At 42.1% G+C, this 27891-nt stretch overlaps 1 protein-coding gene across 3 annotated transcripts in view; it reads left to right on the plus strand.

Moving 5' to 3' along the window:
- The window catches only part of ERGIC1 (endoplasmic reticulum-golgi intermediate compartment 1), an 80675-nt gene that overhangs the window by 43303 nt on the left and 9481 nt on the right, over window positions 1–27891 (plus strand). For all 3 annotated transcript variants that reach the window (XM_034405505.3, XM_087887413.1, XM_087887412.1), the window contains exons 4-6: window positions 16052–16146; window positions 21097–21221; window positions 25198–25302. In XM_034405505.3, coding sequence (XP_034261396.1) covers window positions 16052–16146; window positions 21097–21221; window positions 25198–25302 — 325 coding nt within the window. The remainder of the gene's footprint in view (window positions 1–16051; window positions 16147–21096; window positions 21222–25197; window positions 25303–27891) is intronic.

Below are 27891 nucleotides of genomic sequence, written 5' to 3' on the forward strand. Positions count from 1 at the left end.
TGTTGGCAACTGAAGAGTACCTTGTGATTCCTTAGAAGCATTATATATTATAGCAGCAGTTGTTAAAGTGTGTTTTGAGGAACCCTGAGATCCTTTCAGGAGGTGCGTCAATTGAAATAAATATAATAAACATTCTCTGTTTTAATCTCTAACACAATAAATATTGAGCCACTTTGGTGTAGTTGTTAAGGCATCAAGCTGAAACCAGGAGACCACGAGTTCTATTCATGCCTTAAGCACAAAGCCAAGTGGGTGACCTTAGGCCAGTCACTCTTTTTCAAGCCCTAGGAAGGAGACAATGAGAACCACTTTTGAAAAACCTTGCCAAGAAAACTGCAAACTAGTATGTACTTACTGCAAAGTAGTAAGTATTCTTGGTGATTTATTAAATGTAACTACTCATAAGTGAGTGGTAGACCATCTCAGATACTGGAACTGGTGTGCACAAAATCATAATATGAAAAAGACTTGAAGCCTATGAGGAATGTATGAGGCCGCTCTTGTCTTTACTTCTTTTTATAGGGTACGAGGATTCTGCTGCTTTGGATTGCACATTAAAAGCTGAAGTTCCTGAGCAAATCTCTTTTAGCACATCTCTGATGCTATGGAACTGTTTTTTCCCCTTCCTATTGACATGTTTCTTCATGATGTTTGATTGTCTCAATCTTCAGTTCTTTCCTTCTTCTCTTTTTTCCTTTTTCTCATAAATGTGAAGAGTGTCAAGAATAGGTAGACAATGGAAAAGAATAGAATTCACTTAATGAGTTTCTGGAAAGAAGGGTCAATTGTTCTCCTCTCTTTCCACTTATTCTGGAACGAGCTGGTTTACTGATTTACTTGCTTCCCTTGCTGACTGCTTGTTTAGCCAAGGTTTGAAATTATGATGGTGCTGAAAAATAATATTTATGACTGGTCCTTGAACGTACAGGCATTGCAACATCCTTGCAGTCACATGATCACAATTCAGGCCAGTGGTGACATTCAAATTTTTTCCCTACCGGTTCTGTGGACGTGGCTTGGTGGAGGGGTTCTTGTGACTGAGTGGGCATGGCCAACTTGATGTCACTCACGACCGCACCCACTTAGTCACATGACCCCCATCACCACCAAGCCACGCCCATAGAACCCGGTAGGGAAAAATGTGTGCATGAGCACAATAAGGGCTCATAGTGAATGCTGTGGCAGAGAGAATCCAAAGTTTTTTCCCTCCATTCACAGCAGAGCTGCTGCTCCCTTTATGATCCTCCCCGTCCCCCTCCCTCCCAGGGGTCGAAGTACCTTAAAGGGACAGGCTGCAGCAGTTCTGCTGTGAATGGAGGGAGAAAACGTCGGATTCTCTCTGCCACAGAATTCAACATTAAATGCAGCAGAAAGAATCCAAAGTTTTCTCCCTCCATTCACAGCATCTGAAGAGAACCCGACCTCGGAAGGCAAGTGGACGTGGAGGACCACTGGGAAGGCTGTGTGGAAGGCAGACAAGTATGGCAGGGCTGCAGGGAAGGGAGTAGGCTGTTAGCTCCCTTCCTCATGGCCGGGCAGCCCCAACATGCTTGCCTGCCTTCTACAAGGCCTTCCTGGTGTTCCCAGGAAGGACACCAGGAAGGCCAGGAAGGCCGTGTGGAAGGCAGGCAAGCATGTTGGGGGCGCCCGGCCACAGGGAATGGAGTAGAGGAGGCCTTCACAAGTGGGCATGGCCACGGGGACCTCCAGGAAGACTGTGTGGAAGACAGGGAAGCATGGCAGGGCTGTGGAACATGGGGAAGGGAGTAGGGGAGGTAGGATGGGGTGGGGGGGAAGAGGCAGCTAGCTAGGCCGAGACTTGCAGGCTTACCTGGCAGGCAGATCAGGGCCGCTCAGCCAGGCAAGCTGCAGAGCAGAGCCTATGCGCAAGGGGGGACCCACACAATAGAAGTGAGGAGTGACTGGGCAGGGCGGGCAAGCAGTGACCGGATGACCGGTTCAGGGGCGTAGCCAGCCAGAGGTTACTACCGGTTTGGCGACCCAGGCCAAATGTCCACTACCGGTTCACCCGAACCGGTTGGATTTCACCCTTGATTGAAGCCCTTGGCAACTAGCATGCATCTATGATGGCTGCAACATCCTCTGGTCACATAATTGACAATTGCAACCTTCACAGCTGACTTCCAACAAGCCTTGTCGATGGGAAAGCCAGCAGGAAGTCATAGGTCATGGTCATGCTTCATGATCATAGCCAGAATTGGCAACATAAGTCGAGTGCAGTCATGTGATGTTTCACTTTATGATCATATCACTTAGTGATGGAGTTGCTGGTCTGTTTCGTGGTTGGTAAGTGAGGGCTACAAATAATTCAGCTCTGGAGATTCTGGGGAAATGGGAATAGGATGGAGCTTCTATGTTCCAGGTGGATAGAGCAGACCCAACAAGAATCTTTCACTTCTAGGGTCCTGAGCTGGTAGGCTTGACATGATAGACCATTTCTTGTCTCCTTTGCCTTTTTGAGGCTCATCCAGTGGTGGGATTCAGCCAGTTCGCATCACTTTGGGAGAACTGGTTGTTAACTTTCTGAGCAGTTTGGCAAACTGGTTCTTGGAAGAAATCATTAGGGCAGAGAACTGGTTGTTAAATTATTTGAATCCCACCACTGGGTTCCTCTTCAACGTATCAACAAATCTGATGTACCTTAGTTCTCTCACTGTGATTCTAGCAATGGAGAGAAGAGAGATCAGACTTGTGTGTCCTTACTATGGAGGGCAGCTAAGTTTCTCTTCTTGATCTCTGTGATAATTCTGGAATTTAGATTTAAAATTGATGCTGATGACATCGCGTAGAGCTGCTCTGTCCATCCAAAGATTGCTAATGTTGAACAGCCTGCTGCCTGATCTGTTTGGAGGTTCAACTACATTGCAGAAATGGTCAATGCTTATGTTACTTGCTATTCTACTGTCCGTGGATGTTTTTTTCTGATTTCTGGATTGGACTGGTCCATGAGAACTGGCAAGCTTTTTTACTTGGTATTCCTGAGCTCCAATCTTTAGCTGCAACATGGCTCTTGGGCTATAGCCCCTCTGACACATGCCAATTACAGTACCTATAATTACTAGAATTGCCATCATGACTAGCATCGTGTATCTTCCTCCTCCTCCTACCCAGGTGAATTGGTTGTAACTCTTTCCCACTAGCTCCCTTTCTGGTGACTGAGAATATGTGTATGCCTGCCATTCACTTTTGTATGACACAAGGCATTTGGAGGTGTAATTTTGGAGGCCACAATTTATTTTGGTAGTATGGAATGAGCATATGCATTCTGTTGCTGTATGAATGAAATGTATATCTGGAATATGGGATACATTGGGCAATTCCAGCCTGGAAGTTTTCAGATATGTGGATTTCAGCTCTTCAGCTCTTCTCTACAATGACTAATAAATTCTGGGAATTTATCCTCATGTCTGGACCTTGGCTAGATTGAAAAGGTCTGCCTGTTTCTGCGTCTTTACTGGGAGTTGGGGGTTTTCTGGAATGCTGACACTCTTTTTTCCCTGTATATATTATAGAAAAAGACAAGTACTGATAGGCAAATTTTCTTGTAGAGAGCTTTTCACCAGCTCTAATATTCAGAGTTGAAAACCTTCTCAAAAGATTTTGAAGAATCTCAAGAGTCTCTAGAAAATCATTTGAAAAGCATTGACTTAGATTAAGTGTTAACTGTTCTAATAAGGGAAGTGTGATTTAATTGTTTGACTAACTAGTTCATTTGTCTCTGGTTTGTTTTTTCAGTACTATGACTGGCAAACATTTGACGAATAATCTTGTTTGTATTCCTCATTATGCTATGCTTTAAATTGAGAATCATATTTGGCTGTCTACTTCCTCTGCTTAATTAATGCTTGCTCAACACTTTTTGAGATGCTTTAATGAAAGGTGTTGCAAAATTGTAGAAGTGGTAAGGTTAGACTGTTCATCCTCATCATGTATGTGTGTGGGTTAACAGGAAACAGAAGACTGAGTGCCATAGTGCCAATTATAGTGGCTGACTCAAATGAATGTTGACGTCTCTGTCCTTCATTTTATTTTATATTGATTTGAGATCTGCAGTTCCTTCCATAGTAGGCCAGTATGCTTTGAACATTCTTGGGTCTGGTCAAAGAGGAAGTGACAAAGATGTTGAGTATTATCTTAAATCTTAAAATAACTAAGCAATACTGTATCCTTTTTTTAAAACCTACATTTTGATTACTTCAGAAGCTAATTCCTTACGGTAAACGGTTAGTGAGCAAAGAATCACAATAGCAAGTACTAAGAAGTTGAGATACTAACAAACATGTTGGAGGCAGCAGCAGCAGTACTTAACCACAATGACAACAAAAAGATGTTATTTACAGTACTTGCTTGTTAATGTCTAGTACCAGATATAAATTGCATTTGTGCAGTGATGTCATCCATGTTTATGTCTCTTTCTCTCTCTCCCTCCCTCCCTTCCTTTCTCTTACACACACACACACACACACACACACACACACACACACACACACACACAGAGAGAGAGAGAGAGAGAGATTTCAGGGACACACTAAAGAGGGAAGAATAGAGAGAATCAGTAGGGAGAGTCTGATTTATTCTGATTATGTAAGAAGTTTGACCTAATTTTGTATCTCTGCTCCCTTTTTATTTTTGGTTGAAATAATTATTTTTGATTATATTTCATTAAAGGGGTTATTTTTAATTATATTTTCTTCTTAAATGTGTGGGAAGAAGGTTCTCCTTTGTTGGAAGAAATATCAGATTGAATATCACATTTCTCCCTTACACTGCTTAGAGAGTCCATTGAATAAGTTGTCCTCATGTCATTGGCCAAAGACTGAGTTCAAATTTGCATAAACACGCCTCCCCTTCAGGCTTGACTCCAGTTCATTAACTCAGTCCGGCCATCTTGACTGATTTTTTCCTGGCTCCTTCAATGAACTCTCTAATTTGACTCTTTAGCTGTCAGTATTCCATTTTTTTTTCTGGCTAAGTGCTGCTTTCTTGTTTTAAACGGCATTGTGATCGCACAAGGGACTTCACCTTCGCCTGAGCGCTGCTTAGCTGAGCAGCAGCTTGCTGCCGCCGAATTCAGCCAGATCCTCTTCGCGGATGCCGTTTCTTCTTACTGTGAGTGTTGGCGCGTGATGGAAGCCGTGTTGTCGGCTTCGTGCCTAAGGAATCAGGGAAAGCCCTGTCTTGTTGGGGCTGGGGGATTCCTGATCGTTAATTGAGCGTCAGGAGAGTAAGGGAACCCCTGTGTTGTTGGGACTCGGCTCTCTCTGTTCGTGCCTGCCTGCCCACACTGCGAAGCCGCTTTTTCGCGCCTTCTCCATTGCAGCAGCCATTTTGTCTGGCACTGAGGAGCGATTTGGTCGCCAGCCGCCATTTTGAACTTCCGAACAACTACCAGAGCTGTGTTGTCGGTTCTAAATTATCGGATTACTGGCCGTCTGGTGTGCCTGGAACCATGTTGTCGGTTCGCTGCCATCTTGACCACACTTACTGCATGACTGAATAGGGCTGTTTCGTCGGCCTTCAGCTAATTAGCTGTCGCTGCTGGGGTTGGTGTTTAAGGGGCTGTGTTGTCAGTCCCCAGCCATTTTCTGTGGCAAAGTGGAGCTGTGTTGTCAGTATCCGGCCACCATTACCTGCATACCCCTTCTTATTGTTAGGAGCTGTTCTGTCACCTCCTACACTTCTAGCTGGCATTTCAATATCTGATCCATGGCTACTGGATTAACTGGCTACCTTGAATCTGGCTAATGGCGGATCATAGCCGCTTCTCCTCTCATTGCTCTAGATCTCCTCCTTCTACCAGCAGGAAGAACAGATCTAAGTCAATCTAAGTCTAATCCCATTCTACTGCTAGTAAATCATCCACAGCTGCATCATCTTCTGTTGCGGCAGAAAAGGATGCTGACTGTAGACACTGTGCATTAAACAAACAGTTTGACAAGGCTCAAAAGAAGGCGGCTACCACCTCCACCGTGAGCGCGTCGGAGACGGGGGACTGCACCATTTCGCCTCAAGATCAGGGCCTTTCTCCTCAGAGGTGTCAGGACCATACCAAATGGTCTCCGTCTTCCCCTGCTACTGCTCAGGTCAGTCAGGCGGTGTTCGCTCAAGGATCTGATTCCATCTCCAGTCCACCTATGTCCGCCCGTGTGCATAAGCTGTCAGCTTCCTTCACTCCCACTATGGCGGGGCTCCGCGCAGCGGAGAATCCTCCAGCAAACATGCCACAGGAAATGTGTGATTTTATCACGCAGGCGGTGACCAGGAGTATGGACACAGCTCTCACACAATGGGGAATTTTGGCACCCTTATCAGCTCCAGTGCCGGCACGCAGGTCTGCCCAGCCGTCCAGTCATTTGAACAGTGACTCTTCTCGCCCTGCAGATTCACCTTCCCCGTCTCATCAGGGAGAAGCACTGATGGAGGAGGAGGATGCCTTTGATTTCAATCTTTCTGGTGAGGAAGAGGATACTCCCTCTGACAAACCACATAGTACCTGGCTCTTCAGACATGAAGAGCCCTGTTACACAAGGCTCGAGTCACAGCCAATATGGGATTACTCCGGTGCGCACTGGAGACTCCTCAATACCGCAGGACTCCACCAACCTCCTTTTCACCGAGGCTACCCAGGAGTAGGACACCATTCCTTCACCCAAACTTTTCGTCGACATGGTCCAACGACAGTGGTCGCAGCTGGGGTCCATACCAGCTCCCAGCGGCCTCGTCAAAAAATTATATTCGGTACATCAGGTGCTCGAGGACCTCCTGAAATTACCCTCAATTAATGCTCCGCTGGCACAACTCACCTCACCTAGCATCCATCCTTCAGATGCCGCCGAGGGTCTTAAGATCGAAGACAGAAGGGCAGAGATTTCGACCCGCAAAACCCACCAAGCCGCAGCATGGGCCATCAAGTCAGCTACTGCGGCCTCCTTTTTTGCCAGAACTTCATTCATCTGGCTGCATCAGATGCAATCCCAGATCCCCCCAGATGATTCGCGTTTGCATCAGGATGTTAATAAGTTAATAGCTACTGCCGAATATTCTGCGGATGCCCCCCTCAATTCCGCGAAATTTGCCTCTTGAGCACTGGCTTCCAATATCGCTTCCAGGCGTCTTCTTTGGTTGCGCCACTAGCAAGCCGACATGAGGACCAAGGGGCGGCTGGCCTCATCAGCTTTTGCGGGGGGTTCCTTGTTTGGCGAGGCCTTGGATCCAGTCCTCATGGAAGATAAGGACAAGAAGAAAGTCCTTCCCTATGCCTCTAAAAGGTCTGACCGACATCTGTCCTTTCCTTACCACAGGCATTCCTTTCGCTCCTCGGATCCTGGGTTCCAATTCCCAGCCTACCAGCGACCTTTCAACCCTCCAGCGACAGAGGTCCTGATCGACAATCCTTCAGGGAAAGAGCTCGCCACCCTCAATCTCGGCATCCCTTTCGTGGCTCCAGTTTCCGCCCCTATTGCAGAAACTAGTAATAGATCGGCATCTAAGCCAATTGATGGTCGTCTCGCTGCGTTTGCTTCTACCTGGAACCTTATCACCACTGACGCCTGGGTTCTCCAGACTATTTCCTTGGGGGTTATCCTTGAATCTATTGCCGACCCTCCACGGAGATTCATTCAATGTTCCCGATTTGTTGACCCCTCCAAGAGGGCCCTGATGGAGGCTGAGATTTGCCACCTTCTGGATATCCAGGCCATTGAGCCAGTTCCCCCATGTCACCGGGGCTCCGGTTTCTATTCAATTCTCTTCTTAGTCACCAAGAAGTCGGGGGGCTGTAGGGCCATACTTGACCTGAAGCACCTAAACTTTTATATCCGTTACAGGCACTTCAAAATCAATCCTTGTATACCATCCTGGCCAGCATCCATCAGGGAGATTATTTATCATCTGTTGATGGGAGGCCTATCTCCCTGTTCCTGTTAGACCGGCCCATCAAGAATTTCTTCGCTTTTGTTACAACAGAAATCACTTCCAGTATAGGGCCTTGCCCTTTGCCCTTTCGTCCGCTCCCCCCACCTTCACTAAATTACTGGACGCTATAGCTGCCTCTCTACGGGCTATACCGATTTGTTTACTTTGTTACTTAGACGATATTCTAATTCTCTCTTCCTCGCCCCAACAGGCAGAGCTCGATATCCAGGTGATGATCAAATCCCTGCAGGAGCATGGCTTTACCATAAATTGGGAGAAGAGTCATCTCATTCCCTCTACCAAACTCGTCCATCTTGGCACATGCATCAACACCGTGTCTGGCCTCATATTTCTTTCCCCAGAGCGCCTAGTCACAATCCGAAAGGCTATCAAGCATGTCCAGTCTCTCAGGTCTTTCCTCTTCTCACCCTTTCCCAGGTGTTGGGTCAGATGATATCCTGCTTGTCGATCGTCCCTTGGGCACGCTTGCACTCACGCCCACTCCAATGGTTCCTCTTGCCGAGCCAGAGATCCAGCACCAGCACTTCCAACATCTGGATCAAGCTCCCCTGCAAAGTTCTCGTTTCCCTGTGTTGGTAGACGTCTTTGGCCCTGGAGAAGAGCTGCTATTTCCACGATCCCCCATGGCTGGTCCTCACCACAGAAGCAAGTCTTTTCGGATGGGGGGCACATTTCCAGTCCCATGTGACCCAGGGTCAATGGTCCCCGAGGGACTTACTAAACGACATGAATTGGCTGGAGTTACGCGCAGCTCATCTAGCGCTCCGTCACTTTCAAATCTCCTATCAGGCCATCACGTCCTTCTGCAGACGGACAATGTGACAACAAAGGCCCATGTGAACAGGCAAGGGGGTACTCACTTCAGAGCCCTGATGCGCAAACCTGCGGCGCTAGGTCTTTGGGCAGAGACGCATCTGCTTTCTCTTCAGGCAGAGCACATCTCCGGCGTCTCCAATACCCGAGCGGGCTGGCTCAGCCGGATGCCCATTGATCAGGTGGAGTGGCAACTGCACTCCGACATATTCCATCAAATTACCACCCTGTTCGGCCACCCGCAGGTGGACCTCTTTGCCAGTCCGACCAATGCGCAGGTTCCAGGCTTCTTCACGAGGTATTCTTCATTAGGCATTCCCTAATCTACTTCAAACTCCCCTTTTCTGCCATTATTGGAGGAGGAGCAGTGGCAATAAAGCTTCGGCATCTGGAGACAGGCCACCTTCTCCAGCTGAGGACTTCTGTATTGGTGAACTGGAAAGCTTGTATTATCTCATAGTACATATTACCCATCTTACACTAAAGCTTCAAATTTCTTCAAGGATAATTTACATCTATCTTCAGGTAATGAATATAAAAATTTGAGGAGACAGAAGCGGAGTCTGTCCTTGCTCAATTCTGCATTCCTTCTGAAGATACCAGCACAGCTGCTGGCAAAAATCAGAAAACTAAATCCTGAAGCTTAGCACTGACCAATAGATATCAGCCAAGGAAGTCTAACCCATCTATTGTGGCACTTTGTCAATGCCATTTGAGAAAGAGGCAGGGTGACAAATTATAATATAATTAGGTAAAATTGGAAGGAAGTTTTTCTCCTCTTTGTTCTTAAAGTGGTGAAGACTTTTAAGAATATATCATGAAGAAAAACAATTGTTTTCCAAGGCCACCAGTTAATTTTTTTGGGTGGAGGCAAATCAGTGGTGGGTTGCTCCTGGTTCGCACCGGTTCACAAGAACCAGTGGTAAAAAAAATTAATAGTTCGGAGAACCGGTAATAAGATTGGCTGGCCACGCCCCCGAACCGGTTCCCGGCCCAGTCGCCGGTCACTTACCCCGCCCACCGTCATTGCCCGCATGCAGTCCCGGGACTCCGCCCTTTGCCAGCCAGGAGCGCTGCTGCCAGTCGCTCCCGTGCACCCGGCTGCCTGCCTGCCTTGTCACCGCCACCATGAGGAAAGGCCCCGAAGTTCTGCTGCCTGGGATCGACGTGGGCTGCCGCAGGGAGAAGCCAGGTATGGCTGGCTGGATGCTGCCTGGTGCTGAGCTCGAGGATGGCAGGAGGAGGAACGTTGCCTCTTAGCCGGCTTGACCAAGGGATAAGCCATCTGCCCCAGACACATGGGAGCAGAGCAGAAGGCAAAACTTGCCCCAGAGGCTGCCATCCCCTGGGTGCATGGGGCCCAGCATCCCCACGACCTTCCTAGGGCCCTGGGTCTACCTGCGAGGGCCGTTGTGCGGAACCCGCGGGGCAAAGACGGCGAGTTTTCCACGGGGGCTTCCCGGGCTCCGACCGGATCGGAGAGCCAGCAGAGGGTGCGAGATGTGCACCGCACTTCCTCCGCGGGGCCGGGCCAAGTTTGAAAAAGTTTCCCGCTGGCGCCGGACGGGCTCCGGTGGCTGCAGTGGTGGCGATGGCGTCCAGGCAGATCCAACAGGTGAGAGCGCAGGAGGTGCTGCGCAGGTGCGCCTTTGCAAAGCGGCCTCATGGCCGGCGCCTCTTTTCCCCACCCGGGGCTGCTGCTTACACCGCCAGGGAACCGGCGGAGGGAGTAGGGAGGGTGGGCGCAGGGGGAGTCCTATCCAACTGGGCTTTTGCAAAACCAAGCACGAGTTGGGGATTCCGATGCTCCACGCGCGCTTTGTGTGGCTTGCGGGGAAAGGGGGGTGGGCGGGAATCCGAGCCTGTGGATCGGCTTGTTTGGGGTGGGGGGCCAGGATCTCCGATGACTGGGACTGCCAAGGGATGCCCCTGGCTTTGCAGCGGAGGGGTCTTTAAACCTGCCTTATCTGCATTCCTTTTCTTTGCAAAGATTCCCCCCCCCCAAAAAAAGGACGGGTTGCCCAAACCTCCGAGGAGGTTGTAGGAAAAAAATTCCCTTTGAAAGCTTCTGGCGATCCAAGCAGATTTGCCTGATTGGCAGAATCTAAAAAAACATTGTCTTCTGCAACCTCTTAAGGTTGTAGAAAAAAATGCTTTTAAAAGTAAAAGTTAAAAAAAAAAAAGTTGGCCATGCCCACCCAGTCATATTACCCCCCAAGCCACGCCCACAAAATAAGCCACACCCACAGAACCGGTAGTAAAAAAATTTAGAACCCACCCCTGGGGCAAATGGTGTACTTATAGCAGCAGATAAGATGGAGATAGATGCTGTTTAGAAGCTCTGTGGGAGAAGCTCAAGATCCCTCTCAAGCATAGTACTACCTCTTCTAAAAAGAGATATCTTCTAAAAAAAAGAACAGTAAAGGAATAAAAGGTATATATAGATAGTCCTTGATTTACAACAGATCACCTAGTGATCATTCGAAGTTACAACAGCACTGAAAAAAGTGACTTAAGACCATTTTTCACACTTATGACCATTGCAGCATCCCCATGGTCATGTGATTTACATTCAGATGCTTGACAACTGACTCACATTTATGACAGTTGCGTTATCCTGGGATCATGTGATCACCTTTTGCAACCTTCTCACCAACAAAGTCAATGGGGAAGCCAGATTCACTTAACACAGGGGTGTCAAAGTTGCATCGTCATGGTGGGGTCACATGATGTATCGCAACTTTTTCCCCTTCGCTAAACTGGGTGTGGGCGTGGTAAGTGCGTGATGCATCTGGCCCATGGGCCACGAGTTTGACAGCCCCGACCTAACAGCTGTGTTACTAATTTAACAACTGTAGTGATTTGATTTACTTAACAAATTTCTCACTTACCAACATAAATTTTGGGCTCAATTGTGGTCGTAAATTGAGGATTAACTGTACTGTGTAGTGAAGAATCACAAATCAAACCTGTATTATTAGCCCATCATGCATACTTTTAGAGTATCTTCTACAAAAAGCAATGCTTTTTTCTCCTAAAGATGACAGCAAGGGTATTTTAATGCAAATTTTTACTTCAAGGTAGTGTTAGTATAAAACCTGCAAAGCTGGATTGTTTTTGACAGCTTTGTTTGTTTCCCAGATTGTAACTGACAGGATAGGTATGTCTCATAGATCCAGGAGGAGATGGGGAGAAGGCAGTGGTAAAATTCAAATTTTTTTACTACCGGTTCTGTGGGTGGTGTGGCTTGGTGGGTGTGGCAGGGGAAGGATACTGCAAAATCTCCATTCCCACCCCACTCCAGGGGAAGGATACTGCAAAATCTCCATTCCCTTCCCACTCCTGGGGGAAGGATATTGCAAAATCTTCATTCCCACCCCACTCTGGGGCCAGCCAGAGGTGGTATTTGTCGGTTCTTCAAACTACTCAAAATTTCCGCTACCGGTTCTCCAGAACCTGGTGGATTTCACCCCTGGGAGAAGGGTAGTGAGTCCTTCTTGTGAAATAGGCAGTCTCATAAACTGGCATACCTCAGGAAGCACTAAGGTACTAATAAGGATAGGTGCACTGCTTATGAGTATTTATGCTTCTCTTGACTGAGGTCATTCCTGGGAACTTGAACAACTATGTTACTTAATCCTAAGTAACTATGTAATCAGCCCATGATAAACTCTATGGAAAGCTTTGCCTGTTGGCAACTGCAACGAAGGAACATGAAACCAGATCATCCATGAGTAGACATGTTCCTCCCTTCTGCATCATATTTATAAATTATCTCAACAAAGGATTGATCAATGCTTACCATCTGCCTTATGAATCAATTTTAAGGAAGGACTGCCAAGCAATAGATTGAGCGTAGCACATTGTCTTGAAATGCAGTTATTCTGAACTTGCTGACCTGGCTCTTTACTGTCTTTCAGGAATAGCTTATAACGTGTTGCCCCATTTGGAATTTACCACCCAAAAACTAAAAGCTATCCATGTAATCTTAGCATCTATACATGTTTTTCTGAACACAGAACCCTCATTCTGTTTCATTTGTATACTTGCTCCAGTAAAATATTTTTCTGATAATTTTATTTTTATTTTATTTTATTTCGAATTTATATACCGCACCTTCTCCCAAGGGACTCAGGGCGGTGTACAGCCAGATAAAAACATACAATACAAACATTAAAAACAATTAAAAAGATATATATTAATTTGGCCCCGATTTAAAATAACAAACCAATTAAAAATATTTAAAAAATATATTAAGCGTATATTAATGTTGAAAAATCATGCTATATATCTTTCTACCAAAAATCTGAAAAGAGAGGAAAATGCAAAATGGTTAGAAGTGGGGGAAAAAACAACAACAAAGAGCTTAGGAATTGATTGCTGGGAAAGAGGCATGACTAGGATGAGAACTGAACTTCATGATTAGTTATTCTTTATGCTAAGCAACTTCATTTGCGACTCTGCTTTATATGTCATGAGCATGTCCTTTTATTCTTTTTAAATAAAACATCCATTGGATCAAGTCAAACAATATCTACAGATTCTTCTTTTTATTGTAAGCAACTATACTTACAGAAAACTCCACCTGTGAATTGGTTTAATGTGCTGTGTGAACCAGAGATATTGGAAAAAGAAACCTGGAAAAAAAAAGTTGGCTTCATTTTCTGCCTTGTTCTTTTCCTTTGTTCTTCGGAACAAATCACAATCTTTGTTTTACATATGCAGGGTGAACCATACTGTAGCTCAGGGGTGGGTTCTAAATTTTTTTACTATCGGTTCTGTGGGCATGGCTTATTTTGTGGGCATGGCTTGGTGGGGAGTAATGTGACTGGGTGGGCATGGCCACCTTTTTTTTTTTTTTTTTTTACTTTTAAAAGCATTTTTTCTACAGCCTTAAGAGGTTGCAGAAAACAATGCTTTGAAAAGCCTCTGCTGATCAGGCAACTCATCTGAGATCGTCAGACGCTTTTCAAAGCATTTTTTTAACCACCTTTTCGGCTGAAGAGGTTGCAGAAAACAGTGCTTTGAAAAGCCTCTGCCGATCAGGCAACTCAGCTGAGATCGTCAGAGGCTCTTCAAAGCATTTTTTTTACCACCTTTTCGGCTGAAGAGGTTGCAGAAAACAATGCTTTGAAAAGCCTCTGCCGATCAGGCAACTCAGCTGAGATCATCAGAGGCTCTTCAAAGCATTTTTTTTACCACCTCTTCGGCTGAAGAGGTTGTAGAAAAAATGCTTTGAAAAGAAAAAAACAAACAAACCTCTGATGAGGTGGGCAGGGTAAGCGAGCGGCGACCGGGCCAGGGACCAGTTCGGGGGCATGGCGAGCCAATGTTATTACCGGTTCTCGGAACTACTACAAATTTTACTACCGGTTCTTTAGAACCGGTGCAAACCCACCACTGCTGTAGCTGTATGTAAATTATATGGATTTAGTTTAGCTAAGGAGAAATTTCCTGACAGAACAATTAATCAGTTGAATGGCTTGCCTTCAAAAATTGTGGATGCTTCATTACTGGAGGTTTTTAAGAAGAGATTGGACAACCATTTAACTGAAATGGTATAGGGTCTCCTGCTTGAGCAAGGTGTTAAAGTAGAAAATTTCTAAGGTCCTTTCCAACTCGCTTATTCTGTTAAGAGCCTTGGTGGCGCAGTGGACTAAACTGCTGCTGTTAAAGTAGTACTTAGCTGCCAGATGCCTGCAATTACTGCGAGTTCAATTCTTACCAGGCTCAAGGTTGACTCAGCCTTCCATCCTTCCGAGGTAGGTAAAATGAGGATCCGGTTTGTGGGGGCAATAAGCTGACTTTGTATAAAATAGAACACCGTTTAGGGGAGGCCAAAAAACCCTACTAAGCAGGTATATACAAAAGTATGAAGGCTATTGCTTAACGCATTGTAAGCCGCCCTGAGTCTCCGGAGAAGGGCGGCATATAAATCGAACTAATAAATAAATAAATAATAATACTAATAGTGAAGCCATTCTGTTTTAATTTAATATGCTAATACAGACTTTGGTTAACCTTCAGTGTTCTCCTTTATGTAATGATATTAGGTATATTATTAGTCATTTATAGGATTATGTGAGAAGCATATCATCTTAAACCATTCTTGCTATTGTTAAAGTAAATTTGTATTTTAAAATAAAAATTAAGAAATATAGTTTATCAGAAGTTTTGCATATCTGTGGCCTACTTTTTGCTGAGGAAATGTCTGCATATTATTTAATCCTAGAGCACTTGCATATCTTGGCCTATTTTTTTTCTAAGAAACATCTGCATATTACTTAATTCTTGGAATGATGAGAACAGACATTAATGATGTAACACTTATGAGAACATGAACATAAGGGAATATGTTGAGTCCACTGTTCCCACTTCCTGTCCCACAGTTCCCAGACAGTAAGGTTCATAGCCATACTGCCTGAACATAAGTGGAAATCATAATAACTTTGAGGAAGGCAGGACCACATTGTCTCTTTATTCCATTCCATTCACATACCTCGTGCATAGAACAGTCTTTCTCAACTTCAGGAACTTAAAAAGAATTTTAGGTAGCTTGCTGGCTGAGAAATTCTAGGAGTTGAAGTCCACACATCTTAAAGTTTCTGAGGTTGAGAAACACTAAAATGAAGCTTCTTTGAAAATTAATTGTGCCACATCTCAACTTTTAAATAATATCCTTCTATTTGTAAAATTGAATAATGGAGATCAAATTAGAATGGACTTATTTAGCCTAAATGAATGAAATTGAAACCTGCCTGGAAAGAAATTGTTCATATTTGGCCATGTAATATAAAAACTGCTATTTTGAACATAATTTTGTTAATTGGGAGCCAAGAAAGAGTATCAACTTGCCCAATTATTAACATGTCTAAGCTTGAATCTGATTTCTATTCATTGTGAGTATATTCTGTTTTTTTATTGAGAAGATACACACTGTACTTATTATTTAACTGATTAGAACCTACTTTTATTTGTGCTGTTAGGAACTTTCATGTTACTTAACAGCAGAATCACATAAAAATTACATCTTTGATCACTACTTAAGTATGTTTCCTTTGAAATAATTGTTAGATCAGTTCTGCATTCTGCACGTGTTCTAGAGAGACAGCATGAGTATTTTGAAGAATGGTATAATTATTTTTCTGAACCTGCATAGCTCAATCCTACAACAAAGTTTATTTCTCTTTCAGTATAAATGTCCTTGGCACATTTCATTCAAATAAAGGTTTGTTTTAATGTCTTCTAAAAATGACACCACCTATTTTCTTCTTCCCTGCAGTGTGAATGAACTCTATGTGGATGATCCAGACAAAGACAGTGGGGGCAAAATAGAAGTAAATTTGAACATCAGCTTGCCAAGCCTGCACTGTGAATGTGAGTTTTCCTTATTCAGCTAAGGTTACAATTGTGATTGTAGAACTACGTTAGTTTCATATTTGACATTCAGATTCCTATGAGTAATACTTGTTCTTTTCTTGGAAAAAAAAATACTTTTTTATGTAGAATTACATTCTTGCTTTTATGAATGACTTTTCTGGTGTTGCTAAATATTTATTTAGATAATAGTGTACTTATCAGGGTAACAAATGACAGGGTACTTAACAGAAAAGAGAAATATTTACTGAACACTCTTTTCTTAAAAAGGGCATGAAAAGCTAATTTGGCATATAATCTCATGTTTTCAGTACTAGTCAAAGAGCTTTTATGAAATTCTTTTATGGTTTCAAAACAGCTGTAAGGCTGTTGTAACTATTTTTACAAGCGATGTGAGGGTACGGATTTTCTATATAAAATCTCTACCACCAGCTCATACGTCACTGGATTTCTCTCTTCTATTGTGAGAGAAGCACACAAAGTCCACTGAAGTGAATTGATCTGATGGCAACTCCTGTGCTTGTTGACTGCCCCCCCCCAAAAGGTGCATCTTAAATTTTTGGAAGGCAATTAGTCACTATGAATCTTAGGGAAATAGAAAGGGAAAGCAAGCATCATTTATAGCAGGTATTAAATTATCAGCTTCTGGGAACCTTAGCAATTAATACTCACATAAATCTCTTGGGGATAAATTCCTTTTTTATTTCAGCTGTTCCTGAAGTGACTGAGTAGAACATGGTAATCATTTTCAAATGTTAATGAGATTAAAATTATAGGAGGGACAAGCAATGTCCTGCTTGTCCATACTGCACTGAACATACTGCAATGTATGTTCTTAGATGTGCTTCCCAGCAGAATCACAACATACCGTATTTTCCGGCGTATAAGACGATTTTTTAACACATGAAAATCTTCTCAAAAGTTGGGGGTCGTCTTATACGCCGGGTGTCGTTCTCCTGTAACCAGGTAGACCAGTCCGAAAGGCTCTGACGAGCCTTAAATGGCTCTGGCGATCCAAGCTCTGACGATCCCAGCTGCGTTGCCTGCTAATCAGGCAACGCAGCTGGGATCGCCAGAGCCATGTAAAAGTAAAAAAGTGTTTTCCTTTGCTCTGGTGATCCAAGCTCTGACGATCCCAGCTGAGTTGCCTGCTAATCAGGCAACGTAGCTGGGATCGCCAGAGCCATGTAAAAGGAAAAAAACTTTTTTCCTTTGCTCTGGCGATCCAAGCTCTGACGATCCCAGCTGAGTTGCCTGCTAATCAGGCAACGCAGCTGGGATCACCAGAGCCATGTAAAAGGAAAAAAGTTTTCCCCCTCCAGCTTGCTTACCTTAGCTGCTAGTCGCAACGCTTGCCTTGCTTCGCTTGCCTGAATATATTCCATCAGCAAGCCACTCCCTGCCTGCAATCAAGCAGGCAGGGAGCTGTGGACTTCAACTCCCAGAATTCCTCAGCCAGCAAAACAAAGCTGGCTGAGGAATTCTGGGAGTTGAAGTCTACAAGTCTTAAAGTTGCCAAGGTTGGAGACCCCTGTTCTATTGGGTAAGTTTTTTTCGCCTTTGGGAGCTTTAAAAAAAATAGTTAATTGGGGGTTTTTTTTAGTTGTTCTTTTTTAGACCTAGCCATTTAAAGTTTAGGAAGTTTTAAATTTAGTTTTCATATAAAAATAAAAATAAAATAAAATAAAATAATATTTGTGCAGCTTTCTGAGATTTAGTGTGTTTCTGTAGTGTTTCACTCTAACTACACAAACACACAAAATCTCACAAAGCTGTATGTGGAATTTTGTGTGTGTAAAATGTGAAAGTTGTTTTTTGTGGCTTTTTGTGGCTGTGTGAGGTTCCTGCTTGTTGCAGGGGCCATTTTGGGTCTAGCACAGCTGCTTTTACATTGTGGGTGAGCCAGTTGATGTTTTTTAATTTTTATTTGGTGTGCGTTGGAAGAGGGGTAGTCTTATACAGCGAGTATAGCCCAAACCATATATTTAACAGGAAAAGTCAGGGGTCGTCTTATACACCCAGTCATTTTATATGCCAGAAAATACGGTAATTTTTAGCTTTACTATCAATAGTGTAATGGGAGAGAGACATGAAGGTATCCAGCTAAAGCAAGCAGGTACCTATACAGTACTCGGCAACAACTATATAGGAAATTGCCAGAGGTAGATAAGCCCAAGAATGACGTAGAGCAACTCAGCCAGAGTTCTTTATTTGCTTACACACAACAGACAGAATCTTGCCAGACTAAACCCTTACTGCTCTCATCCTAATGTATATACCATGGGATATTTTAGGGAATGGCTATCCTTACTCTCTTCCTCTGTCTCCTATCCAGTTTCTGGCTGTGCTGCCTTCTCCTTTTTCCCTTTTCTGGAATGTTCTTCCTCTTTCCTGGGAAACTGCTGCTTCAGTGTAATCCCTCATATCAGCTTCCCTTCTGTGAATGCCATCTCTCACATCAGTTTATTATTTTAGTGAAAATGGCAAAGGAATCAATTTATATTACCCAGGAGAAAACAATGGTCTATAAGAGAACCATGTGGATAGAATAATTGACCACTTTGTGCTGAATAATGCTACTGAGGAAGAGTTGATGATCTTTCAGAGTCCCCTGGCCATGTTATAAATGCATTCATGCAGTGGTGGGTTGCCCCCGATTCGGACCAGTTCGCAAGAACCGGTAGTAAAACTGGTGGGAGGCCCTGTCCACTGCCCCGGATGTTGTCATCACCAATCTGCGCATGCGCAGAAGCAAGGCGCGCAAGCGATCTCGTTGTGAACTGGTAATAAAGGTAAATAGAACCCACCCCTGCATTCATGACATGGCTAGAGTAAAGCCTTGAATTTCCCAAGTTTAAAAGTTAGAATCACAGTAGGGACATGAAACATAAGAAACATGAATACAGGAAAGCTCAACACAGTGAAATATGAACTAAAGCAACTACAAATTGACTTAGACATCAATAAATTGTGAGGGACTGGGACTGGACACTAAAGTTCACACTGTTTATTACTCTGGCCAGAAAAAATAAAGAACAAAGTGTTGCTTTTATAGTTAGAATAAGTATAGCAAGAACAGAACATGACTACAATGCAATCAATGACATGAATAATACTAATTAGATTTCATAGACAATCCTTTCATTCAAGTTTATGCTCCAATCAGCGAGACAGAAGAAGAGGAAGTTGATAATTTCTGTGATCAGGTTCTATTTGAAATTGACAGAAGATGCAAATAAGATGTGCTGCTTGTGATTGGAGACTGGAATGCCAAAATTGGAAACAAAAAAGAAGACAATGTAGTTGAATGGTATGGCTTAGGAAACCAAAATGAAGTCGGAGACCAACTTACCAATTTCTGCCACTCCCAATGATTCCTTCGTACCTAACACTGATTTCAAACAGCCAAATCAATGCCTCTGTATACTGTATGGGCATCACCAAATGGAGCATTTAGAAATCAAGCTGACTATATTATTATTAATAGAAGATGGAGTAGCTCACATATAGTATCAAAGATATAACCAGGTGCTGAATATGGAATAGATCATAAAATGCTCATGTAAAAGCTCCAATTTAAGCTAAAGAAGAAAAAAGTAAGTCAATTTCCATAATATGTTCTTGAACATATATTCAGTATTTTTCAAGGAGAACATTAAGAATTATGTTGAAGTCCTGAACTTCATTGATAGAGAACTGCAGGAACTATGGAATGAGCTTAAAATAAATTGTTAAAGATGAATATGAAAGGAGAATGCCAGAAATAAAGAAAGCAAACTGGATGTCAAAAGAAACCATGACAATTGCCAAGAAGAGAAGAGAAGCCAAAATCAAGAAAGACAAAAACCTCAGAATGGAACTTAACTAGAGAGCTGTTAGAAGAGACAAGAAGCAGTATTACAACAACATCTGTAAAGTCATTGAAGGTGGAAGCTGACATGGAAAAACAAGGAAGGTTTTTTAAAAAATCTCTGTACCCAGAAGATTCCAATCTCAAATTGGTATGGTAAAAAGTGCCATTAGATGTAACCAATTCGAAGGAGATCAAAGGAAAATGGAAGGAGTATACCAAAACACTATACAGTAGAGATGTCAACATCCAAGATTCCTTAGAAGATAATCACTTTCAAGAACCTCTAGTATAGTTCAGCACTCTGGCCATTACCAAATTAGAAGGCTACAGGAACTGATGGAATAGCTACTGAAATACGGCAAGCAACAGAAGATTCAGTCAAGATAGCCAGGTAGATATCTTAGGTGTTCCTAAGCTTGAAAATAAGATTATTTTCCAATGGCAAAGATGATATATACAGTATAGCATTTTCTATTAACTCATTCTCTGAATAGCAACGTTTTAGTTGTCTTTTCCTCCCATGTACTAGCAGGACAATATAATTATTATTATACTTTATTTATTTTATAAATTTATGTAGCTGATCATCTCATATACATGAGTCTTAATGACAAAGATAAAAACTAAAAAAGGAATACAACAAAAAAACCCAAAAACACAACAAAAAGAATTTAAAAAAAAAATTACAAACACACACACACACACACACACACACACACACACACACAAGAAAAGCTTTGAGGAAAACAAAAGCTATATTCCATTTATTCATTTTGCTGTATACGGGTTAACTGATCAGATGTTTTGGGGAGCACTATTGAGCCATATCAAATACTAGAAGCTTGTCAATAGCTTGCTAAAGAAGAGTTGATGCTTGCATTCTAGCATTGACTCACTGAATACCTCTGGTAGTATTTAACAGAATACTAAATTCTATGAGTTCATAAAACTAGGGAAACATTAAATATTTAATGATGATCATTTTTCTATCTAGTTTCACTTTCATATAAAAATGGGAAATACAGTTATGTCTATATATTAAGTCATTTATAACAAATTCTCTTTTCCTCTTTGTAACTCTGGTCTTTGACCTGTAGTGATTGGATTAGATATTCAAGATGAAATGGGAAGACATGAAGTTGGCCACATTGATAACTCAATGAAAATTCCTCTGAATAATGGCGATGGGTGCAGATTTGAGGGTCATTTCAGCATCAACAAGGCAAGTAAAAATGAACATTCAGGGGAAATGTTGAAAAGCTTTGAAAAGAAACTGCTTGTATGTTTAGAGAGTTAAATGTGCTGCTAGAACTGTGATTTAGGTCATATACCACTGCGGAAGAAATACTGCTGTTTAAAGTGGCCCTCAGATTGTAAAGGAATGAGGAATAAAATTTGTCATTTTATGAAGAAAAACCAGGTTTGGTGTTAAATTTTCCCCTTAATAGCATAGGTATCTGCAACTTTTCTAACTCATAATAAGAATAAGAAGTTATTACAGAAATAACTGATGAAATTGGAACCTCTTCCTGAATAAGTGTCCTGGTCAACTGTTTTCATATAGCTTTCATTCCTGGAAATCAGAATCTTGTTAAGAAAACTGATTTTATGTCTCTGTTCCATGGAATGTTGCCACAAGATGAAGCAATCTACAATTAAGTACATTTTCCATTCTGCTGTTTCAAGCAACAGTTGGAGTGTTTAGCAAGAAAATATCCCATCCTTACTATTTTGAAATAACTTGTTAATAAACACCATTCATTTCCATGCTGATCTTGAACAGTCACTTCTCATGTATGTATTCCATTTTGAAATATACTTTCCAAAATCACTTGACAGTAGTAATTCCAGTTTATTGGGCATTAGTCAGATCCTATTTTAGGTACCCATGGTACCCTAAAATACCATTAGGTATTTTACAAGGTCAGAAGAGGGTAATATAGTTCATTGGGGAACTAAAAATAAGCTTCAGTGAAGAGTAATAGGAGGAATTACAAATGTTTAAAATGAAACAAGAAGACTGAGGAAAAATAAAGTAACACCTGAAAAAATACAGGAAAAAAAGTCATGATCTGTTAATCATGAATGTCAGTTACAAGAAAGCACACTCCAAATAAATTTTAGGGGCGGGTGGGGGGGTGGGACTAAGACTTGGAAACTGTTTCTGGACTTCATGCTGTAAAAAGAAAAAAAAGGAAACTGTGATTTTAGGTCTTGATGATTACATTACTTTGATTTTATAGAGATGGCTAGTACTTCCTAAATAGATAAAGCAAAAAATTGAGGTTGTAATTATATTTTGTACTCTACTGCACTGAAAAATGTTGGAAGTCGCTGCCTTGTTTTTTCTTTACGTCTTACCTTTTCCCCCTTCTTTTCCTTCCCCTATTCCCTTTTTATATTTGTCTCTATTTTTGTTTTATGTTATAATAAATTTAATCAAAAACTAATTAAAAAAAGGACTATAACACTTAAGGGCAATTGATGGTACAACCAGTTTCTTAGATAAGGTGGGATTCCTTTTACTGGGTGTGTTCAAGCAAGTGCTAGACTGGAATGCTTTAATTTGGATTCCTGGATTAAGCAGGGTTAGATCTGATGTTCTAAATGGTTCCTTCCAACTTTTGGTTCTATAATACGTTCACATGATTTCATAATGAAAGGTGTGGTCACTCAGTGGCTTAATGAAACTGGAGATGGTCTCTGCTCCAGCGGTTTAATCCCTAGCTCTGCATGGTGGGGGGAACTGCCATCACTTACCTTAGCTTCTGCTCACCTTGTAGTTCGACAGCATGTTCTATGCGAGTAGATAAATAGGTACCACTTCAGTGGGGAGACAAATTGGTGCTCCATGAAGGCAATCAGATTCCTGCCAGTTCTGAATCTTCCGGCTTGTGGCACCTCTTTACAAAGTGGCTCCAGGGAGCGGGGGGCTTGGATGACACTGCAGGTGGAGCGACTTGTCTTTCTAGCTCAAAGCTAGTTTGTTCTCCTATGGCATACTGTAGGAAACACACGTGTGTGTATCTAACAGAACTGGTAAACGGGCAGCCAAACTACAAATCTTCAGTAACATTGTAGTCTCCTGACTACTTAATAATCCCATATGCCAATAATAATAATAATAATAATAATAATAATAATAATAATAATAATAATAATAATAATAATAATAATGATGATGATGATTTCATAATTAAATGATTAGCTTTAAGTCTACTTTAAATAGCAGCAACAACAAACTTACCAATACAGTGTCACAATTACAACTGTTACCCATTTATATGCGCATATAAATAAACAATTTAGAAGAAAAAAGCTGGCAATTTTTTTGTTGTCATATGTATATGTGCAACCAGACATCATTGGAGAAATAGTCTTTGTTTCTTCTGAAAAGAGAAAATATTTTTTCTAAGAATTTTGATATTACCTGAAGTTTTATAATTGCTTGCATTAAAACAAATACTTTAGAAAGTATAATGTATAATTAATTCCAGGACACATCTTTAATCAATTAATCTAGAAATTTATTTTGACTAAATGCAGCAGCCCAAGTTCTAAAGCAATATAAGAAAGAAAATTGGATATACTGTGTTTCCCTGAAAATATGACCTACCCCGAAAAGAAGCCCTAGCCTGATTTTTATGCCTGTGCCTAATATAAGCTCTACCCCCAAAATAAGCTCTAGTTAAGCCCCACCCACTTGGTTGTATGGGGTGGGGCAAGGTACATGCGTAAAAATCAAGGTAGGGTGAGGGTGAAGGGGTTGAGCTTCTCCACACGCCCCGCACCTGCTTACCTTAGGACTGCCACTGCTTGACTTCTGTAGCTGCTGTTGGACATATGCCATGTGGCGCATTTCACCAGTGCCACTACTCGCAGCAGGAAGCCTCATGGTTCATTGTGCCGGTGCCGCCACTCGTGGCAAGATACTGCGAGGTGTATTGCACCAGTGTTACTGCTTCCAGCAGGAGGCCACATGGCTCATCATGCCAGTGCTGCCACTTGCACACACAATGGCACAACACACCATGCAGCCTCCTGCCGTGAGGAGCGGCACCGGCGTGCTGAGTCACATGGCATCTGGCTGCAAGAGGCTGCAAGCGGCCGCAGAAGAAGTCAGGCAGCAGCACAACAGGTGTCCGGGCATGGGAGGCCTGGCTGCAGTGGTCCTAAGGTAAGTGGGCAAGATGTCCCCCGAAAATAAGACCTGGTGCTTATTTTGGGGCCCAAAAGAAAATAAGACCGGGTCTTATTTTCGGGAAAACATGGTGGTATTTACTGAGGCAAAGGGCATGACAGAAAGAGGAATGATAGATTCCATTTTTGGTTCATCAGTGATAGGAGTAATGTTAATGTAGAATTTTTAAGTGCTTTAGAGTTGATTCTGACTTTCTGAAGAGCATAACAAGTATGCATGTTGCTTTTTCTCTTTTCTCCCCAAAACATTGTATCTTCTGTCTTATGAGTCACCACAGAGCAAAGAGCTGTAACCTAAAGTAGTACAATGCTGCCTTCTATTCCAAGGACCTCTTAGCTAATAAAGAATGACACCCTGATGGAAAGAAGCATCCTGATGTTAAAGAGCGAGGATCATCAGTTCTCAGGATGGGAGTAGAAGAGCCCCAGTTTCACTTACTAGCAGCTATGAAAAACCAGATCTGCTTCGTGGGATGGGTGGAGTGGCATTAGATAATCCAGCCTTATAAGGCTACCTGTGACTCCACAGGGTGGAGGAAAAGGAGCCTGTAGCATGTTGTTGGTAGATGTACAGCCAACTCATGCCTCCTGTTTGCACCACAGGCTATGAAATTGTACTGCCTATTAATTCATGTTAGAATATGCCTAAAAATGGTATGCCATCAGTCTTGCTCATTTTGCCATGTAAACATTTTCCTTGATAAGTATGATTATTATTTTCTTTACGATGTTTTTCATATTAGCTAGCTTCTTTGTTGACTAGTTGCAAAACCTAAAAAAATCCACTGCAGGTTTTTTTTTTTTTTGCTCTTAAATTATAATTATGAACATTTAAAGGGGGGGAGGTTTAATTGCATAAGCATTTCAAGCATTTCCAGTCATTGCTGATCCTGCATCTTCCAGGGATTATAAGTGTTTTGAAATTTCAAATTACACATCAAACATTGGTTTGCTGATGGTTTTAAGCACAACAGAAACTGAACTTTGCTTTCTTTTAGGTTCCAGGGAATTTTCATGTATCAACACATAGTGCCACTGCACAGCCTCAGAATCCTGATATGACACATGTCATCCATAAACTCTCCTTTGGTGACAAGCTGCAGGTGAGTTCTGAGATCTAGCTCTCAAGAAGGTTGTGCATCTTGTTAAACAATTGTATGTAGCAATATGCAAAGCATTTCTATTCAGTCTGATACACTGGTTTATTTCTGTTGTGGCAGGTGAATGCATCAGAAAAAAAGCCTATGTATGGTCAATTTATTTTAAGATAGGGGAAGGGTGCTTACCAACGCATGCATCCTACATAGATGGAAATCCGTTTGTTTGTAAATAGCAAGGAGTTGCCAACTTGTGCAACGCAGCCCGTAAGAATGAGCTCATCTGTACATGTCTCCTTTGTCTGCTAGAAACAACTGCTAGGAATATCTGATGCAATTATGTGATCTACGTTTACAATTGAAAAGAAAGATTGAGTGGAAATGAAAACTAAACAAATTAGTTCAGTGAGAAAAACATAATTTTATGTAACAGGGTGCTTTTTTCTGAATGTTATTTTGCAACCTGTTAAAAATAGGCCTTGCTAATATTAAATCAGGTTTATTCTTCCAACTATAAAAGCTCCAGTTTGGAATTATTTACTTTGTTATTGATTCTTATTTGTCTTGTCCCTCCAGAATTGCTTATTTATGGGAGTTCTTTGCTTAATTGCATTGGCCAGTAGTGGCTCACCATAGTTTCTTGTACCTTCTGGTGTGTGTGTGTGTGTGTGTGTGTGTGTACAGCATATTTGGACAGATACTGTGTTTTATCTCACACATAGTTTCAAGAATAGTTTTGAATAGTTTGTATTCTTTGCTGTGACTAATAGTAGATTTGGGGGCTTATTAACGCTTTATTTTCTCTATGAATGATGGATGTTCTACAAGATAAAAAGGGTATTTAGTATTTTTTTATTTGGTATGCACTTATATCTAACTGTAGTACAAAACATACCTTCACTTGTGCTCTATCTCGGCCTCACCCAAGCTAGCATCTTCCAGATCTGTTGGGAGTACAACTCCTGAAGTTTTGGGAGTTCCATTCCTAACATAGCTAGAGAATGACAGGTTGGGAGACATTGCACAATCGGCAACATGAAGGTTGCAAGATTGGGGAACTTAGTATCAGGATAAGTCCAGAAAGAGATGTAAACATGGTAAAAATGCAGTAGTAAAGCTAAACTGCTAGGGATCATAGAGGTTTTCTACTCTACTGTCCAGGACAATAATCTTCAGACTATCTCAGACAAATGGCTGTCTGATCTTTTCATGAAAATATCCAGTGATGAAACATCCATAAGTTTAGGAGGCAGGCTGTTCCACTGCTTAGTGCCTCTCACAATCAGGAAATTTCCTTTTACTTCAAGTTTGGATATATATGTATAATTCTTCCATCCCTTGTTTTTATATTACTGTCAGGTGCTATAGAGAATCAATCTTTGTGACATCTCCTCATGTATTGGAAAACTGCTATCATGTCTTCCCCTACCTTTCTCTTTACATGAAGCACACCAGGGGTGGGTTCTACTTACCTTTACTACTGGTTCGCAACAGGACCGTGCGTGCGCAGATCACCCATGATGATGTCGTGGCGGATGGACGGAGCCTCCCGCCGGTTTTACTACCAGTTCTATAGAACCGGACCGAACTGGGAGCAACCCACCACCGAAGCACACCCAATTCCTTTAGTTGCTCTTTGTAGTATTTAGCCTGCAAGAATCTTACCACCTTTGTTGCTCTTCTCTGCATGTTTTCCAATTCCTCAACATCATTTCTGTATTGTGGAACTGGACACAGTATTGCAAGTGCTGCAGTCTGACTAGTGCAACATAGATCAATATGAATAGAAGATAATATATGTTGTTCAGGGTTCAACATTGAAGTCCTTGGTGCTCTCTTAATTGATTTTTTTGCTTGCAGATGTTCCATTACCTGACTACGTAACATTCATCATTGCTAGTGAGTTGGGGCTTGCTCCATTTTTATACAGGAGCTTGCCCTGTCAGTGGCTTTTAATCCTTGTAGTTTCATGATTAGGAAATTGTTTTCTTTTTGTTTGTCGGTATCAATCTCTGCTTGGCTGCCAGAGAGTATTGTATTGGTCTTTTCAGTTCTTTCTTGGATTTTTATTGTCTGGTGTGTACATATGGTTTTATTGTTTGAATGGTGTGTACATATGGTTAAGCTCTATGTGTCTATTGATGGTTGATTTGTCTGAATACAAATCTTCCAGAAATTCCCTAGCGTTTTTGGATTTAGCGTGATCTAGGATGCTCACAGTTTTCCAATGGAACTGTGATTGAATCTGTCCATGTGTTGCAAGGATTTTCATTCTGATTGCTAGTTGAGGTTCTTGGGATGTCCTCGGGCTGTTAGTCTTGAAAAAAAGAAACTTCCTTAAAATCGGTATCCTCAAACTTGAATTAATCTTCTCACTGGTTTTATATTTCAGGCCAGATCATGAAAGTGTTTTGTCTTTGTAGTGTAATGGATTCACTGAGCTCATAACTTGGCATTAGCTCTGTTTTAAAAAAAATGCTGCTTCTCAATGAGCTGTTCTGATGACACATCTATGAATGAAGTTCTGTCAAAAACAGAGCTGCGGTCATGTTTCTGCATAATCTTTCAGTAGATGTTGTGCCACTTGGTACAGGG

The sequence above is a fragment of the Pantherophis guttatus genome, chromosome 2 (assembly GCF_059756535.1).
Source record: "Pantherophis guttatus breed Tessera chromosome 2, ASM5975653v1, whole genome shotgun sequence".
NCBI lineage: Eukaryota > Metazoa > Chordata > Lepidosauria > Squamata > Colubridae > Pantherophis > Pantherophis guttatus.